This window comes from Mustelus asterias, chromosome 22 (assembly GCF_964213995.1).
Source record: "Mustelus asterias chromosome 22, sMusAst1.hap1.1, whole genome shotgun sequence".
NCBI lineage: Eukaryota > Metazoa > Chordata > Chondrichthyes > Carcharhiniformes > Triakidae > Mustelus > Mustelus asterias.
Window position 1 is genome coordinate 63,574,223 of NC_135822.1, and position 19,419 is coordinate 63,593,641.

A 19,419-nucleotide genomic window follows, 5' to 3' on the forward strand; every position below is an offset into this window, starting at 1 on the left:
TGGTTAAACAACTAAATTACTTGCAGTCCGTTTTGGAAAAGTCTTTGCATACAAATTCGGCTAACATTCAATAGGTACTGAGATCCCTCCCTGACTGTTGTAAGGTACATGTGTGTTGTTTCCAACAAAATCTAATGTGAATTAAACCAGAGAGCTGAAACCACAAGACCCCTTTACACGAGACTTTCTGTCTTCAGTTCGTAAAGTTGCTACTTTTTGTTGCAGTTTCTACATTCTCCCTCTTCCCAGTTATGACAGAGTCCATGAAATGTTAACTCTGTTTTTCTCGTGATAGATGCTGGCATACCTCCTTAGTTTTTCCAGTGTCCACTGTTCTTATTTCAGATTCCAGTATTGCGTATTTTATTGTTACGAAATGATGCTAGCCACATCCAACTAACATTCTGTTTGTCCAAATTTAGAAAAAAGAGCTGAATTGGAGAGGTAAGGTGAGACTGACTGATCTTGACATCATGCTAGCATTTTAACAAGTGCATCAAGGAATCCTCGAATTCAAATCAATGGGAATTGGAGGAAGCTCTCAACTGGTTGGAGTAACACTTAGATGAAAGGAAGTTGGTTGTGATTGTTGTAGGCTGAATATCTTGCACCCAAGACATCACTGTCGGTGTTCCTCATTCGTAACCTTGGCCCAACCACCTTTAACTGCCACATGACTGATCTTTCCTCCACCATCATCATCATGTCAAAAGTGGGATGTTTGCTGATGATTTCAGCATTCAATACCATTCACAACTCCTCCTAAGGCAGCCCGTGTGCAACAAGACCTGGACAACAAGTAGACTTGTGGTGATAACTGGCAAGTAACATTAGTACCACCCAAATGTCAGGCAATGTCCATCTAAACAATAATGAATCTACCTCACCCTAACAATTGTGTCATACCACTTTTCAAGAAAGGAGGGACAGAGAAAGCAGTGAACTGCAGGCCGGTTACGTTAACATCAGTTATCAGGCAAGTGTTGGAATATATTATGAAGGAAGTCTAAACAATGCAATTAGAAAATCATAGTATAATCAGATATGGTTTTAATAAAGGGAAATCCTGTTTGACAAATTTATTTGTAAGGATGTGACTTGATAAAGATGAAGCTGTAGGAGTAGTTTTCCTGGATTTCCAAAATGTACGCACTAAGATGCCGCATAAAAAGTTAAAAGGCCAAACGTGGGTTCATGAAATTGAGGGTAATATATAAGATTGCATGGAGGATTAGTTAACGGATGAAAAACAGAGTGGGACTAAGCAGGGCTTTATCAAGTTGGCAGGCAGTGAATCGTGGAGTGCCACAAGGATTATGGTGGCACAGTGGTTAACACTGCTGCCTCAGCTCCAGGGACCGGGTACAATTCTTGGCTTGGGTGACTGGGTGGAGTTTGCACATTTTTCCCATCTGAGAGGGTTTCCTCCTGGTGCTCCACTTTCCTCCCACAGTCCAATGTGCTGCAACTTCATGTGTAGGTTAGGAGGATTAGCCCTGGTAAATGGGTGGGGTTACAGGGATAGGGCGGGGGAGAAGATCTGGGTAAGATACTTTCAGAGTCAGTGCAAACACAATTAGCCAAATGGTCTCTTCAACACTGTCGGGATTCTATGATGATGATTACTGGAGTCTCAGCTATTTGTCATCTAAATTAATGCCTTGGACGAAGAGACAGAGTAATGTAACTAAGTTTTCTAATACCTTACACGGTGGCAAGGTAAGCTATGGGGAGGACAAGGAGGCTGCAAAGAGATATGGACCAGCTAGATGAGTGGGCAACAAGATGGCAGATGGAGTGTAATGTAGTAAGTGTGAAATTATTTAATTTGGTCATGAGAATAAAAAAACATTGATTGGTTATAAAGTGAGAAACCTGTCACTCGTTCAAAGAGACCTGGGTGTGCTTGTACAAGGAACATGAAGTTGGCCTTTATTACAAGTGGATTTGAATACAAGAATAAAGAAGTCTTGCTTCAGTTGTACAAGGTTTTGGTGAGACCACATCTGGAACACTGTGCAGTTTTGGTCTCGATTTTAAGGAAGTTTAGACTTGCATTGGTGAAGGTACAGTGAAATTACATTAAATTGTTCCCTGGGATGAGGGTTGTCCTATGATGAGAGACTGAGTAAATTGGGTTTATATTCTCTGGCATTTAGAAGAATGAGAGGCAACTTCATTGGCCTACAAAATTCTAAAAGGATTTAATATGGTCGACACTGTTTCCATTGATTGGATCTGAGGATTAGCCCCTGATCATTTAGGACAGAGATGAGGAAAAATTTCTTCACTCCGAGATCAATCTTTCATGGGTGACCACTGACCATGCAACATGTGAAGACTGTGGATACAAGAATAGGACAGAGGCTGGAATTCTAGCTCCTCGAGCCTGTCCACCATCTACAAGGCACAAGTCAAGAGTGTGATGGAATACTCTCCTCTTGCTTGGATGCTTTGCAGCTCCAACAACAGTCAATAAGCTTGACACCATCCTGGACAAAGCAGCCTGCTCGATTGACATCCCTTCCACCATTGACACACAATGGCAGCAGTTCATCTTCAAAATGAACTGCAGCAACTTCCTAAGCCTCCTTTCAAACCTGTGAGCTCAGCAAACACGTGAACATCACCACCTGAATGACCTCCTCCAAGCCACAAATGATCCAAGCTTGGAACTATATTGCTGTTCTTTCACTGTTGCCTGGTGAAAAACACGGAACTACCTTCCTTACGGCATTTAGTATATCCCTACACTACAGACTGCAATTCAGGAAAATGGCTCACCATCACCTTCTTGAGGGCAGTTATGGCCCTTGGTGGCCTTTCCAGTAACATTCTCATCCTCGGAGAAAACTTAAATAAAGAACAAAACTATCTCTGTCATTTTTGTACAGTTCAAAAGTGTTCATATTTCAAGACCCACATGATCATTTTGCAATGATATTATGCTGATTTCCAAGGGTTGCTGTACCTCTAATCTGAAGAGATTACAGACCAAAGTATTTTTTCTGCTGTTTCATCACAGGCAAAAGGAATTTATAAACTCAAGAGATTTGATGCTGAACTATCAAGGTTTTCCACATTACAAAGGGTGTTATGTTTAGATTTTATGTTGCTTTCTACTTTGTCCTTGTACATTAGATAACATCTGGCTGAATATTACTTTGGAGGTTATAAGGATGGGTAAAGACTGACATCATATACTTACCAGCACACACTGAACCTGTTTGCTGTGTGGTTGCAGTGGCCTGTGTAAAGCAGATCAATGCTGAATTGGGCAAATGGGTAGACTGTACACAGTTGTTGTTTAGTTTTGCAAACTGTAATTTATGTAGAATTTTCTTATTGCAAATTAAAATCGAGATGAAATATTTGGTACCTTTTCTATGGAACAGGAAGATTCGATGGATTGAATGGCCTTTTCTTATGCGCCGACACAGTGGTGCAGCAGTATAATCAGGCTGAAAGCAAGTCCTGAATACTTGGTTGTCCCCATTATCTGTAAAACCATTTTTTTCCTGTTTGTTGCTAACTATTGAAATTTTGTATTTTTTTAATTCATTCATGGGACATGGGCACCACTGGCTGGCCAGCATTTATTGCCCATCCCTAGTTGCCCTTGAGAAGGTGGTGGTGAGCTGCCTTCTAGAAATGCTGCAGTCCACATGCTGTGGGTTGAGCCACAATGCCATCAGGGAGGGAACGCCAAGATTTTGATCCAGTGATTGCGAAGGAATGGCGATTGGAGAGGAACTTGCAGGTGGTGCTATTCCCATGTATCTGCTGCCCTTGTCCTTCGAGATGGAAGCAGTTATGGGTTTAGAAGGTGTTACCTAAGGAACTTATTGAACTTCTGCTGCTGAATGTAGGTGATGGAGGGAATGGATGTTGGTGGATATGGTGCCAATTAAGCGGGCTGTTTTCCATTCAGGCAAGTAGGGAGTATTCCATCACACGCCTGACTTGTGTCTTGCAGATGGTGGGTAGGCTTTGGGCAGTCAGGAGGCGAATTACTCACGGCAGTATTCCTAGCCTCTGAACTGCTCTTGCAGCCACTGTGTTTATGTGGCAAGTCCAGTTGAGTTTTTGGTCAATGGTAACCCCAAGCATGTTGACAATGGTTGATTCAGTGATGGTAACTCTATTGAATGTTAAGGGGTGGTGGTTAGTGTCTCTTATTGGTGATGGTTATTGCCTGACATTTGTGTGGCGCGAATGTTACTTGTCAGCCCAAGCCTGGATAATGTCTACATCTTGTTGCATTTGAGCATGGACTGCCTCAGTATCTGAGGAGTCGTAAATAGTGCTGAACATTGTGCAATCATCCCCACTTCTGACCTTGGGAAAGTAGTGCTCATTTGTTTTCAACCCCCTCCCCACTTTTGGCTGGGTGTACTGCTCCACATGGTGCATCATTTTTTAGATGATGTCAACAAATCATCAGAGTGTTAGTTTAATCTCTGCACATTGATTCTCATCTTCAGAAGGAATGCTATATTGTGGTGTTCAAAGAGCTGTGAGATTGGAGGAGAAGTTTTACCTTGGAGCTTCCTGTGGGTAGCAGGGGGGCGAACAGGCCAGGGACTTCAGATTATGGTTGCTGGTCTGTGAACCTTTCCTGAACTATCAGCGGTCTAACAACCAAATGAATGGCAAATCTTGCGTTATGAAGGGACTGGACTGAATTCCATTTGAGGTGGGGTGAAATGCTCCCACTCGAGGTTTGATCGTAGCAAAATCTTTTTGAGAATTTAGAGGGAGTACACTTTGTCAATTTTCTGAGAATCCCACATGTTGTGCTTTGAAATTATAAAGAATTACTCAGACAAATTTTCTTAGGTTAAACAAAAAATTAGATAAGTTTATTGGAACTATTTCACCAGCTTAAAAAAGCGAGGTAAAATGCATGCACCACGGACACACACATTTGTCTGGGCACACACACGTCCAGATGTCAGAGTAAGAGGATAGGATTAAAGGCTTTTTCCCAGAAATAAAAACAGGAGTATCCAGTTAGCTGTTCCTTGGTTGGTCTCCACATTGCGGCTGTTTTTCAATTGTCTTAGTGGGTGTAGTGCATGGAGCAGACTTGCATGGTTTATTTCCATGAAAAGGTCTCGGTTTGCAATTAAATTCTCTTCTGGGATGGTTACTTTGCAAACTGAGCACAACACTTGAGAGACAGAGAAGGCACACCTGTACTCAGTGCAGCATTGCCTTTTGTTTCCTCTGCTGTTTGATAAGTGGATGCTTGAAGTACTTCAACTGGGTGTATATTCCAGAGAAATACTATTAGTTCATGTCTGCTGCCGTTATTTTGTTTCGGAACAGTTAATTAAATTTTGAATTTCCATCTCGACACTTGAGTAGCCTCAGGATGCTGTGAATGGGGTCTTTCACGCTCCTTAGGCGGTTGTGTTGGTCTTCATTCCACTTGGTGGAATGTAAAATTGTGTGTTTTGCAGCAGTCTGGGCAGTTTTCCCATTGTCTGCAGTGTGTCCCAGTTTTTAAAAATCCAGCTAGAAAAATTTCTATCTTAAAAAATCACATCCTCAGAACACATGGCACTGTGGGACCAGGGTATTGAAACGGTGTTTCTGTCGTAAATGTGGCGTTACTAGACCTGCCTGGATCTGGACCTGATAAATACTGTTGAATCACCAGATCCAAGGAGATCATTCCCAGGCATATACATTGGGAATGCCAATACCACACAAATTCGCACCATCTGTATAGTTTGGGTCAGTCAACTTGATATTCTACATGTTGTGTAATATTGCTCATTTGTCATAAACTGTTGTTTTCAGACCCCCATGAAGAAGACTCGTGCCTTAATTGGAGATGCAGGGGTGACCTTCACTAACGCAGTAAGTAAGCTCATTGTTACTAGTTTGTTCATACCGTGCACTGTCTAGTGCTACTGCTTTATTCAACGTCCAATGGTAACTTTTGGTCACCATGCATCAAAGGCTCGCTGAGCTCTGCAACACCAATTTCTGTACAACTTCTGCATCATTGCTCTGTCAAATGCTGTAAACCAGGACAGCAATAAGGAGTTAGCTGCTGATGCTGAAAATGTGTGATAAACTATTTTGCTCAGTGGAACAGATATCTTGTATGGATAATATATTCTCCTTTTGTGGTCGATACATAGCGAACTTTCCTGTCTACTATGCTTGCAGTATAGATGCTGTTCATAATTTTTAGTGCGGTTTTAAAAAATTCATTCATGGGATGTGAGCATTGCCAGCAAGCAGCAAGATATGGGCCTCCGTGGGTAAATTGTACAGAACCAGGCATTCAGGTCAATCAGCCCATAAACTTGTTTAAGTTCTACTGAAATCTCCTCCCATCTTTCTTCCTCTCAATCTACAATCATAATTCTTTGTTCCCTTCTCCTTCGAAATATTTGGCTGGCTTCCCCTTAAGCATTCATCTATAGTATTTGCTTCAGCCCCTCAACAAGTTTCACATTCTTAACAGTCTTGGGTAAATAATTGTTTTCTGAATTCCCTGTTGGATATCTTGGTGACCATCCTATATTGATGGCACCTCACTCTGCTCTTCCCCAAAAGAGGAAACATTCTCTCTGAATCCACTCCAATCAAAACCTTTTAGAACTTAAAAAATCTTCATCAGGTCATCCCTCAATCTTTTTTTCTCAAGAGAGAAGAGATCCAGCCTGTCAATCCTTTCCTGATATGCACACCCACGCATTTCTGATATAAATTGTCTCGACATCCTTGCCAGCATTGCATGCAGTGCTTGAAGTGTGGTCTAACCAAGGTTTGACACAGGTTCAGCCTATGTTCAGCACATTTCAATTCTATCCCTCCACAAATAAAGTTTAAGCACTTGATTTTTTTTATGTACTTGCTGACCTGTGGTGCAACTTTTTAATGATTTGTGTATTTGTCCTCCCAAGATCCCTTTGTTTCCCCAACCCTGCTGAGACTTTCCAAGTAATAGCTGAATTCCCTATTCTTTCTAACAAAATGGTTTACCTCATAATTATTAGTGTTGAACATTATTTGTTCATTCTTCAAGGTTATTAATATCCTCCTGTGATTTGACTCTATTGACTGTGTCCCCTCCCCTCCCCTCTGTCATCCAAAAACTCGGAATTCCTAATTGCCCTTGAAGTTCGTGCTTTAGCACCTTGTTAGTCCGTATGATGCAAGTGCTCTGACATTTTCATAGCAGTTTGGGATAACTGATAGCTTGCTTGGCTACTTCAGGGAGCAGCTAAGAGTCGACCCCATAGCTGTGGTTCTGGTGTCACCGACAGGCCAGACCACAGAAGAATGACTAATTTCCTTTATAAAGAGCATTCATGAAAGGCATAGATTTTTCACTAAAATCCAGTGCTTAGCTGATCACTGTTACTGATTAGAAGTTTTTTAATTTTAGTTTTGAATTAACCGAATTAAAATTTAGCATCATTGGCTTATCAAATGCTGTAAGCCAAGACAGCAGTAAGGAGTTGGTTGTTGGTGCTGAAAATGTGTGATAAACTATTTTGCTCAATGGAACAGATGTCTTGTATGGATAACATATTCCCCTGTATGGTCTATGCATTGTAGACTGTGCTGTCTACGATGCTTGCAATATTTCTGCATCATTAGCCCAGCCTCGGGATGATTCATCATTAACGTGGCTACAATGCCACCATAACCACAGACAAAACATTATGTGGAAGTGGCAAGTGCTTTGAAGGCAAGAAGAACTTAGTAGATGCCGTGAAATGATTCTAGCCAAAACAAGCAGATCGGTGGTGAAGGAGAGGGGCCTGTGTTATGCTGAAGGATGTGCTTATCTCTCCTGCCTTTCAAACTCCAAATACACTGTTCTGCAGATGCTTCCTTCTCTCTGACTACCTCATTGAAATCCAGATGCATTATGCATTCTTCTAGTTTTAAATTGTTTTTTCTCATTATTTTGACAATGTGTATTTCTTCAGTGCCCTAAGTCATGGCTTGCGTTACAATCCACAATCCAAGCTTGGTGCTTTAATTTCAGTGGGGTTTTTTTCGTTGATTTGCTGCATTATATGAGCAATGGTTCTTTACTGCGGTGTCTTTCTTGTTTTAAAAAAATAATTGCAACTAGCTGGGGTGGTAAAAGATTCAGCTTTTGTATTGTTTAGAGAAGTTAAATCTTCCAAAAGCAGTAATGAGAAGTGTAACTACTGATTTTCTTTCACACCTGCTAATTTAAAAAGGTTAAGTTCTGATGGTTAAAAAATGCCTTTGGTTTTGACTCTTATGCAGCTTCTTGTTTGCTTTTACTGCAGTTTGCAGTCACCCCGCTGTGCTGTCCAAGTCGCAGTGCCATCTTGACAGGAAAGTATCCACACAATCACCTGGTGCGCAACAACTCACTGAATGGAAACTGCAGCAGTGCGCAATGGCAGAAGGTTATGGAGCCACAGGTCTTCTCTGTCTACTTGAAGAAACATGGGTACCAGACCTTCTATGCAGGAAAATATCTCAATAAGGTAGCATGTTGGAACAAAGAAATTGTTGGATATTCTAGTTGGTCATAAGAAACAGAAGCACAAGGGAACCATATGGCCTCTTGAGCCTTCTCATCCATTCAATACAAGCATGACTTATCCCTTGCCTGAACTCCATTTTCTTACCTGCACCCTCCTATCCTTTGATCCCTTGAGGGACCAAAAATCTTCCTCTGCCTTAAATTTTTTTCAACGATGGAGTATCCATTGGCCTCAGGGGCAAAGAATTCCTAAGATTCCCAGCCCTTTGAGTGAAGAAATATCTCCTCATTTCAGTGGTAAATGATGGTCCCCTTCCCCTTTAGAATCTGTCACCACCCAACATCATCTCTCCACTGTGGTTCCTGGGCCTGGACGCACAATATCTCTATGTCCATGTTAAGCCTGTTTAGAACCTTCCGTGTGGAGGGTCTGTAATACAGTGAGTGTGAGTTTTCTTTATCCAATCTGTCCTTATGGCTGAATAGGTTTCTGGCACTTGCAACGTCAGCTCACATTTGAAGATTAAACATGTATCAAAAACTGGAGGAGTCTCACATCTATGTAACTGTACCCCTAAAAGGATCAGCCTCTTCAGTTGAACAAGATGGAAAAATCTGAATATAAATGAAGACTACCTATGGATATAGTTTTGGGGCACTGGCATAGTGTGTTTGAAGGGATCAGATTCAATCCCTGAGCCAATTAGTTTTAAAGTCATGCACAATAAATAGACCCTACCTGCTGAGTTTTCAACATCTTGAGAGAATGAAGGGTGATAAAAGATCTGTAAACTAAGACCCTTGCTAATAAATGCAGAGCAGATCAAACAGTGCAAATATTTGTGGTGAACTGGTTGGGAAACCAAACATTTCAAGATGTTGGTTGCATTGTCACAGTTACTTACAATGTGTGTACAAGAGGGTGGGGTGAGTTGATGCATTTTGTATCTGGGGAAGAAGATTTGTTTGAAGATACCAACCACTGTATACAATTGTTCTGAGTTGGTCAAATTACCTATTTGACTAAGGTCGATTAATCTCCTTATTAACACACACACTAGCCTCACTCATGGTGGTCTGCACCTCCTGTAACCACAACCCCCCCCTCCCCCGCCCCTTGATCTGACAGAGGTAACACTGGAGCAGTGAGCAAGTTAAATTTGCTGTGGTATCTTTTGCAACTTTTCTCATCTCAGTCATAAATGGCTAACTTCAAAGACTGCTCTTGTACAATAAAGTAATTACTTCTAAATTGCGTTTATTTTTAAAAATAATTTCAACTCTAAATCTGGCTGTAAACTGTATACACTCAAGTGCCAGAAGAAGATCGGAATGAAAAGACTGTTCGGCTCACTGATCATAGAAACATAGAAAAGCTACAGCACAAACAGGCCCTTCGGCCCACATGTTGCGCTGAACATGTCCCTACCTACTAGGCTTACCTATAACCCTCTATCTTACTAACTTCCATGAACTTATCCAAAAGTCTCTTAAAAGACCCTATCGAATCTGCCTCCACCACCACTACCGGCAGCCGATTCCACACACCCACCACCCTCTGAGTGGAAAAACTTACCCCTAACATCTCCTCTGTACCTACTCCCCAGCATCCTAAACCTGTGACCTCTTGTGGCAACCATTTCAGCCCTGGGTAAAAGCCTCTCAGAATCCACTCTGTCAATACCTCTCAACATCTTATACACCTCTATCAGGTCACCTCCCATCCTTCACTTCTCCAAGGAGAAAAGACCTAGCTCTCTCAACCTATCCTCATAGATCAGAAACTTTATATAGGATTTGGAAGATTCCTCGTTCAATATTTTTGGCACTTCACATTGGTCCTACTGCATCAGATTATTTGAGTATCATTGCTGATCTTAAAATGTTGTCCAGTCTGGCTATGATTAGGGCGGGGGGGGGGGGGGGGGGGAATGACTATTGGTTGAGTTGGATGGCAATGGGCAGGATGAGATGTATTTGATGCCTCCATCTACAAATTGTCATTGTTTTGCGCACTGATGTCTCAAAGTTTAAACCTGATTCTCCAGTTGAAACCATTGGCCCAGAAAAATATTGTGGGAATGGTAGAGGGTGGGGTGGGATTGATGGTGCCCTGAATTCTTTTATCTCCAGAATCAACCCCTACCTCACCAGCACTCACCTGGATGGCAACACATCCTGTTGCTGTTCAACCAAGCCATTGCTGCATTCAAGCGTTCAAATAAACCTAATTCCAGATTGACTATTGCAACAGAAAGATTTTTTAAAATTTGGCTTGGCCAGCATTTATCATGCATCCCTGAGGGCACTTTTTTTTAAAAAAGAGTCAACCACATTGCTGTGGATCTGGAGTCTCATGGAGGCCAGACCAGATAGGAATGAGATTTCCTTCCCTCAGGGACGTTAGTGAACCAGATGGGTTTTTACGACAATTGACAATAGTTTTGTGGGCCAGGATTCTCCAAAAAAACAAAGTGCCCAATGTGTGGGAAAACGGGAGTATTTCCAGCCCATTTTTTGAGCATACCTACCAGAGTGAATCTCCAACACTCTGAGCGTTGCAGAGCGCCTCAGCGTGATTCACTCTGGTAAGAACGGGGTGGGGTCTATTCTCATCCGAGAGGCTGGCAGCATTGTGCTGTGGACCACTGTGTATGCGCCAATCTGTCAGGGCGGAGATTGGCACATGCACACTACCCCCTTGAAACCGCCCCCCCTTCCGATTGCTGGCCTTGCAGACCACCCACCCCCTGATCACTGGCCTACCGGACTTCCCCAGGGCAGCCCTGATATCCTCTTTCTTCGCTCCCCCACCGATCCCGATTCAGACTGGCAGTGGGATCCCCATCCCCACCAGTAAGGTCAGGATGCCTGTTGCCCATTAGTGGGGAGCAGTCGTAAACCCCGTTGGAGGAAACCACTCCCGATGGGGTGGGAGGAGACGCTAGAAATTCTAATTTCAATATGACAATCCGCTCCACGTTGATTTCCAGCATGGAGCTGATTGTGCTAAAATAAAGCGCTTGGGAGACTTGTGACTGGCATTAAGCTGGTTGCAAACCTCGCTCAAGGCCCCCTGCTGGTGTCTCCCAGCCCACCGTGCTGCTTGGGCAGTGCAGCAGGCTGGATGAATCCCGGCCATGGTCATCCTTAGGTTTTTAATTCCTGATTTCTTTATTGAGTTCAAATTTCACCGTCTGCCATGGGATTTAAACCCCGGTCCCCAGAAGATCACCTGGTTCTCTGGATTATTATTTGTGCCACTGTGCCACCATCTCCCTTCTCCGCAGGCATTAAAGTACAATTTCCATTTGCAGGTGCTGCGACAGAAGTCCATTAACTAAAAAAATTGTAGCTTGACCTTACTAATATTGTGAATTTTGATTTTATTTTCTGATAGTATGGACATGCTACAGTTGGTGGAACAGCCCATGTCCCCGTTGGCTGGGATCACTGGCATGGACTGGTAAGTGACATGTTGTTTAGCAGAATTTGAGTTGGGAGATTATTTGAAATAACCAGCTAAACTGCTTTTGAAATTTTCAGTCACTAAAAATGGGATCTTTGACCTTCAGCTATTATGGGATCTCCATTCTGAAAATTAATTTCACAACTTCCCTTCTCTTTCTGAAAATTTAAAACCCTAACTTTTTTTGACCACGCATTTGGTCGCTGTAAACCTCCTCCCCAAATGTCTTTTGCGTATTGACTCCTCCCATACTCTTTGATCAGCCCCCATCTTTTTATGAGGACCTTGGAATGGTGTGTTGAAAATGTATTCTAGTGCAATTTCTTCATTATTGCTGGAATAATTGCCCTCTTGGGAATGTGAATTTCTTGTTGTTGTGTCAGTATGTTCAATAATAGCATAAGTGACTGAAGTTTACGACAACTTTGGCAATGTAGAAAATCAGCAAACTAACAGAGCAGGTCCCTGCAAGTATACACATAAAACATCTCACAGGTATGACTTCCTCAACATTTGTATTGTGGGCAAAACTGCAGCATTTTGTCTCCATGAAGAAACTGTAGGCTATTGTGGGAATATTCAATAACCTTTCCGTTGCTACATTCATTGTCAAATGTCTCTGTGGATATATTCCCCTTCTCTTCCCTGCCACCGTCCCCAGCTACGACTCAGATTGCTGCTACACATTATGTTTTGCTAATTCTTGCAATAGTTTATCTCCAAATTCCCTTTCTGCTTTAAGCAGCATCAGGTTGGAGCACAAATGGGCAGACGCAGCAATGATCGTGATTTTGGTATACACAAGTGGCCTCAGTAGCTGCCATGTATCTGTCTCTGCAGGTGCTTTTGTTCAGTCAGACTAGTAACTGTGCAATCTGGCAGTATCTGAATAATGTCACTATTATATTAACAAGTGCTTCATTCCGATAAACAACACCTTGCAACTATGAATGTTATAAGATTCTAATTTTTGTGTTAAGCCCACCAAAAAACCTTGGTAAAGAATACGCCAACTCAGCTACTCTCCCATCCCAATAAGTAAATTAACTTTAGCAAATTAAAGGGAGTAGCCTTTTAATATTGCTTTTAAATCACTGTGATCAATTTGTACCAATTGCCATGTGGTCCTATTAGCCACACAATGTCTGATATTGGAAGCCGAAGTTGTGCATAGCAGTCAAAAAATTTGCGTTCTATATAGTTGATAAAAAATCGATAAACAGTGGGGAAAAATATATATTCTGTCCTTCAAAGAAAATGATTGCAACTTCCTGGTAATGATGCATTCTAGTTAGAACATAGATAGAACAGTACAGCACAGAACAGGCCCTTCGGCCCACGATGTTGTGCCGAGCTTTATCTGAAACCAAGGTCAAGCTATCCCACTCCCTATCAGTTAAAATAAGAACCATAAGATGCATTAGAATCAACAAAACAAAGTTCATGCAAGGTGTGTCAAAGGACTCAAAGGTTCAGGTTAAATGGTTGACCAGAAGTACTTGCATGTTTAAGCCATTTGTATTTTAGAACAATCTCTGGAGGACAAGAGGAAGACTTTAAAATTGTGCATTTAACCATTGTCACCAAATGAAACCAGCTACCATCACATCTCAACATGGGTCTGCACTAAGGTCACTAGGACCCATCCAAGCACTTCAGCCTGTACTCATGTCCTGCTTCAGGCCTACCATGCTGCAGACCAAATTTTGTGATGCAGAGTAACTCTCTAGTGAAGTCCAACAAAGTCTTGATCCAAGAGAATTCTGTTACATTTTGCAAAGTGCCTTGTTCCTGGGTGCCATTAAATTTGAGGAGAGAACTGACAAAGCATTGAGGTGTTGGGTATCCTTCTGCAGATCAACATGTTTTTCTCAACCAAGTGACCACAAGAGTGCATTTTTTTTACGCAGGTGGGAAACTCAAAATATTATAACTACACGCTGTCTGTGAATGGTGCAGCTGAAAAGCATGGCGACATCTACCAAAAGGACTATCTGACTGACCTTATAGTAAGGCACATTTACTTTCTCTGAAGTCTGTTAAAAATGGCAGAGGCATTAATACGGAGGATATATCATGGCTGCTGCAGAATTTTACTGTCGAAAGTCTGAAAATAGAACAAGTGGTTCAACAAAAGCTCTGGAACCTTTTGTAATTGCACAATCAACTGTTGGCTGGAACACCCACAGGAATATTTTTCAGAATATAGAAAAAAGATGTGTGTTCCACTGAAGCTTGTTCCAAGTTGAATGGGTTGTTCAGATTTTTATCCTTGTACTGCCAGTTAGAAGGATGGAATAGTCCAACGCCTTGGGGTGATATTTCCGGTTCCACCTGCCACGGGGATCGTAGCGGCCAAGGGGTGGTCCATGGAAAGGCCTGTTGACCTCGGGCATGATTTTCCAGCTTCGTGGTGAGCGCCGAGACTGGGAAATCCCATCTCTTGGGCGGAATTTTACGAGATCTTTTTGAAGTGTCGGGCGGGTGTGAAACTGGGAGTTCCAGGTCCATTTTTTGGGGGTGTGTTTTCAGGCCCAATCTTATGCACTCTGTCTTTAAGATTTTGGGCGAGTCCATGTCTTGCTACAGAAGGCTGTGGGTGGGGCTAAAGGCACCCGACAGCCTGTAAAGAGGGAGGTATTGCAGCTATGCAGACAGGCACGTTAGCAGCAGCAGGGGCCTGACAGACAGAGAGAGCTGTCAGGTCCCAGCTACTGCAGGTAGAGTCAACCAGTTTCCTCCCCCCCCCCCCCACCGATCACGGAGGCCCATGGCCCGAGATGCATTGCCTGCACCGCCACCCAGACCGACCGCGGCCCTGCTGCCCAGAGCAATCGCAATCCCCCTCCCTCCCCCACCGATCGCAAGCAGACTGGCAGCGGGCCCCCCTGCCCCATCGGCCCCACCTCCTGACACTGCCCAGTGGGCATTGCCCAGGTGCCAGGCTGGCAATGGCAAGGTGCCATGGTGGCATTGCTAGTCTGGCACTGCCCGGGGGTGCCCGCGCATTGCCCTCGGCCTACCCAGAGGGCCTCAATGACCTCCAGTTCCACCGGCGAGGTCAACACGACTGTTCCCCTTTCATGGGGAGCAGGTGTTTTCCTCGCCAGAGAGAACCTCTTCCGGCGAGGCCGTAAAGGCAAGCGAGACCAGACGATTGAGCGCCGAGCTCGCTACATACATGTTAATGAACATTTAAATCAATTAATCAGCCTCTCGCCCATTTCCAGGCACCAGAAATCCGGCTGCCATGAAATCCCACGGGTTGTGAAAACTGGCACCATTTGCGCTAACTGCTTTACGCTCGATTTGTATGGCATTTTTCCACCTCAAAATAGGCGTAAAGCAGTGATAAAATCCCGCCCCTTGTGTCTGACTTGCAAAATGATGGTGTCATTGCTGTTTTGAATTGGCTCAATTGAAGAATTTTGTTTTGCATACATGGCCATTTACATGTTCTGGGATTTCTAGCTGTGCGAAATAGATTCAAATTATTGTATTGCCCGCCAGAGCTGGTTAGTCTCAAATTGTCACCAGAAAGGAAAGATGGTTGTCAATGTTGCTAACTGCTCGTTGAATATCCATTTGTTTTTTTTTTGAGCACTGAGAAGTGAGTTTCCACCTTCGCCTGCTTCCTTGTCATGCTGTGTGCTACCTTGGAGAACATGAAAGTTTCAAGTGAATTACTTGAAGTTGATATTTTTAAAAGGGGGGGGGAACGAATTAGTTGTTCATCTGTTTGAAGTATGGAAAAGCTGCATGTTAATGCATAAAGGATTTGCCTCTGGCAAGAATGTACTGTTTGTAACTGTATTAATTACTGGGTAATTCCATATAGTAAAACTCTGCAAATGTGAGGAACCTGATGCAGCAGATTAGGCAGTGTCCGTGCTAAGGGTAAGATTGAGCTGACACTTAAGAGTTGTCGTTAAACTCTTCTTTCAATTTTTTCCCCATGGTTGTGCTACCTGAGCTCAAGTGTTTTCAGCACTTGGGTTTCTATTTTGTCTGATCAGTGTTCTGAAATAGAAAGTGCTGTGCTTGTGGAAATGGACTATCTTCTACGTTTTGTACAGGCAAACCGCTCCATCGAATTTCTGCAGTCCAGGAAGCGCCGTGTTCCATTTTTCATGATGCTATCAACTCCAGCCTGCCATTCTCCCTGGACTGTCGCTCCACGGTACAGCAAGTCGTACAACATCACCAAAGCTCCACGTCATGGAAGTTTCAATGTTCATGGGAAGGTGAGTAGAGCCTGTGCAGAATGGAGTATAGCTTTACATGAGTCAGAGCTGCAAAATCTTTACAGCACAGAGAGTTAAGGGGCGAACTGAGAGGGTTCAAAATTTTGATGGGTTTTGATGGTGTCGATTCGGAGGATTGAACATCAGCAGTTATTATTTTAGAAGCAAATGGGGAAGAATGCTCTGAATACTGGCAGTGTAGGCGCCACTGGGTCATTGTCCTGACTTCTGTCAGATGCTCACTAATCTGCTTTCTGTTTCACCACTTCTGTTTTTAAAATTAATTTTGCTTCTGAAACTCAGTGGCAGCAGAAGTATCAGTAATCTCCACTAGGTGGTGTTAGCAGTCGTGATAGTTCTTGTCCCAGAATGTGTCATGTTCGCACTTAATATCTGATTCTTAAAAGTTCCTGCACGTGCTAGAAGTGTAGCTGATTCAGGGCATTGTTTGGGCAGAGGAAACTGTCTCAACTTCTCAAATAATAGTTGTGTTAGTTCAACGAACTTGGTAGGTGAATCCAAAATACTGATCTCTTGATTGGGCTGGGAATTTAAAGCCATAATCTGGTGCAAATGTAACTGCAACAGCTGCTATTCAAACAATTTTGATTGTCTCCCACAGGATAAACATTGGCTGCTCCGACAACCTAAAACCCCGATGAAGAACACTTCCATCGAATTCCTGGACAATGTTTTTAGAAAAAGGTACTGGGATGCACTTGATTTTCAAAATCTCGGCTGTACACTGGATGGTGCAGTGGATTTGACATTGAATTTTTCGCTTTAGAATTCAAGTTTAAATCTAGTCTAGACAGATGGGATAGAAATAATTTCTAGGTGTTGGACATCATTATGGGGATGGCGGGAGAAATAGCAAATGCACTAGTGGTAATTTACCAAAATTCGCTGGATTCTGGGGTGGTTCCGGCAGATTGGAAAACAGCAAATGTGACGCCACTGTTTAAAAAAGGAGGTAGACAAAAGGCAGATAACTATAGGCCGGTTAGCTTAACTTCTGTAGTAGGGAAAATGCTTGAATCTATCATCAAGGAAGAAATAGTGATACATCTGGATATAAATTGTCCCATTAGTCAGACGCAGCAAGGGTTCATGGAGGGAAGGTCATGTTTGACTAATTTGGTGGAATTCTTTGAGAACATTATATGTGCAGTGGACAACGGAGAACCTGTGGATGTGGTGTATCTGGATTTCCAGAAGGCATTTGACAAGGTGCCACACCAAAGACTGCTACATAAGATCAAGGTGCATGGTGTTAAGGGTAATGTATTAGCATGGATAGAGAATTGGTTAACTAACAGAAAGCAAAGAGTGGGGGTAAATGGGTGTTTTTCTGGTTGGCAATCAGTGACTAGTGGTGTGCCTCAGGGATCAGTGTTGGGACCGCAATTGTTTACGATTTACATAGATGATTTGGAGTTGGGGACCAAGTGCAGTGTGTCAAAATTCGCAGATGACACCAAACAAAGTGTGCAGAGGATGCTGAAAGTCTGCAAAGGGATATAGATAGTCTAAATGAGTGGGCGAGGGTCTGGCAGATGGAGTACAATGTTGATAAATGTGAGGTCATCCATTTTGGTAGGAATAGCAGCAAAATGGACTATTATTTAAATGGTAAAAAATTGCAGCATGCTGTTGTGCAGAGGGACCTGGGTGTCCTTATGCAGGAATCTCAAGGAGTTGGTTTGCAGGTGCAGCAGGTAATTAAGAAGGCAAATGGAATTTTGTCCTTCATTGCTGGAGGGATGGAGTTTAAAAACAGCGAGGTTATGTTGCAGCTGTATAAGGTGCTGGTGAGGCCACACCTGGAGTACGGTGTACAGTTTTGGTCTCCTTACTTGAGAAAGGATACACTGGCACTGGAGGGGGTGCAGAGGAGATTCACTAGGTTGATTCCAGAGTTGAGAGGGTTGGCTAATGAGGAGAGACTGAGTAGACTGGGGCTATACTCATTGGAATTCAGTAGAATGAGGGGAAACGTATATAGAAACATATTATAGAGACATATAAGATTATGAAGGGAATAGATAAGATAGAAGCAGGGAGCTTGTTTCCACTGGCAGGTGAAACTAGAACTAGGGGGCATGGCCTCAAAATAAGAGGAAGCAGATTTAGGACTGAGTTGAGGAGGAACTTCTTCACACAAAGGGTTGTGAATCTGCGGAACTCCCTGCTCTGTGAAGCAGTTGAGGCTCCCTCATTGAATGTTTTTAAGGCAAGGATAGATAAATTTTTGAACAGTAAAGGAATTGAGGATTATGGTGAGCGGGCGGGTAAGTGGAGCTGAGTCCACGAAAAGATCAGCCATGATCTTATTGAATGGCGGAGCAGGCTCGAGGGGCCAGATGGCCTACTCCTGCTCCTAGTTCTTATGTCCTTATGAATGGAAATGAGGAGAGGCCAGGAGAGTGGGGAGGCATGATTGCTGGAGTCTGTGTTGGTCAGGGCTCGATAACAAACAACTACCGTTAAAATTAGCTCATTCACGAAAGATTGGTGTGCAGTATCTGTACGTTTTGTCAAATAAAAACTTCCTCGGTTTGCAAACTGCAGCAAGTTTGACTACACAGTTTACCTTTAAGTATTTTGGCCCAAAAAAATTGTTGTTCAATTCCTGAGTAAAATGTGTTCAGTGCAATGAGTACAAACTCCAAATGAAATCAGAAGGAAAGCAGATCTTGTGGTTGGTTATTACAGCAGTAGTGTAAGAATGCATAATACTTTAGTAACTTGTTTACGTAACTAGGGTGGCTCAGAGCATCTGTACTGATGCAGTTATCATGCTGATTTCATACAACTGCTTGTCATGAGCTTAACCTGAGATCTCAATAGTTGGAGGACAGTATATTGTAAAGTGGAATTAAGTTGTTTGCAGTAGAGTTTAAAAGTATTTAAATGGCAGAATGAATTGGGACTAATTAAACAGCTCTTTTGAAGAGACAGAACAGACACAATGAACTGTGTGCCTCCTAGTGTGCTGCACCATTAGTTACAATTCTGTTGGAGACCTTAAATGTTATACGAGAAATTTGAACATCCAATGATTAACTGAAAGAAATTGCATCTCAAGATTGCACAATTTAAGCACAATGGGTGTTAATTTTGCACTCTGCTGTGCTGGTTGAGTTGCATAGCAGGGCGGGAAATTTCAGCGGGAGGCAGAAAACCACGCACGCATACAATGTCCGGAG

At 42.8% G+C, this 19,419-nt stretch overlaps 1 protein-coding gene across 1 annotated transcript in view; it reads left to right on the forward strand.

The window, feature by feature from the left end:
* The window catches only part of gnsb (glucosamine (N-acetyl)-6-sulfatase (Sanfilippo disease IIID), b), a 48,332-nt gene that overhangs the window by 7,263 nt on the left and 21,650 nt on the right, over positions 1 to 19,419 (forward strand). Inside the window, exons 2-7 of the mRNA XM_078239404.1 lie at positions 5,809 to 5,868; positions 8,295 to 8,498; positions 11,898 to 11,963; positions 13,877 to 13,975; positions 16,043 to 16,210; positions 16,833 to 16,915. Coding sequence (XP_078095530.1) covers positions 5,809 to 5,868; positions 8,295 to 8,498; positions 11,898 to 11,963; positions 13,877 to 13,975; positions 16,043 to 16,210; positions 16,833 to 16,915 — 680 coding nt within the window. The remainder of the gene's footprint in view (positions 1 to 5,808; positions 5,869 to 8,294; positions 8,499 to 11,897; positions 11,964 to 13,876; positions 13,976 to 16,042; positions 16,211 to 16,832; positions 16,916 to 19,419) is intronic.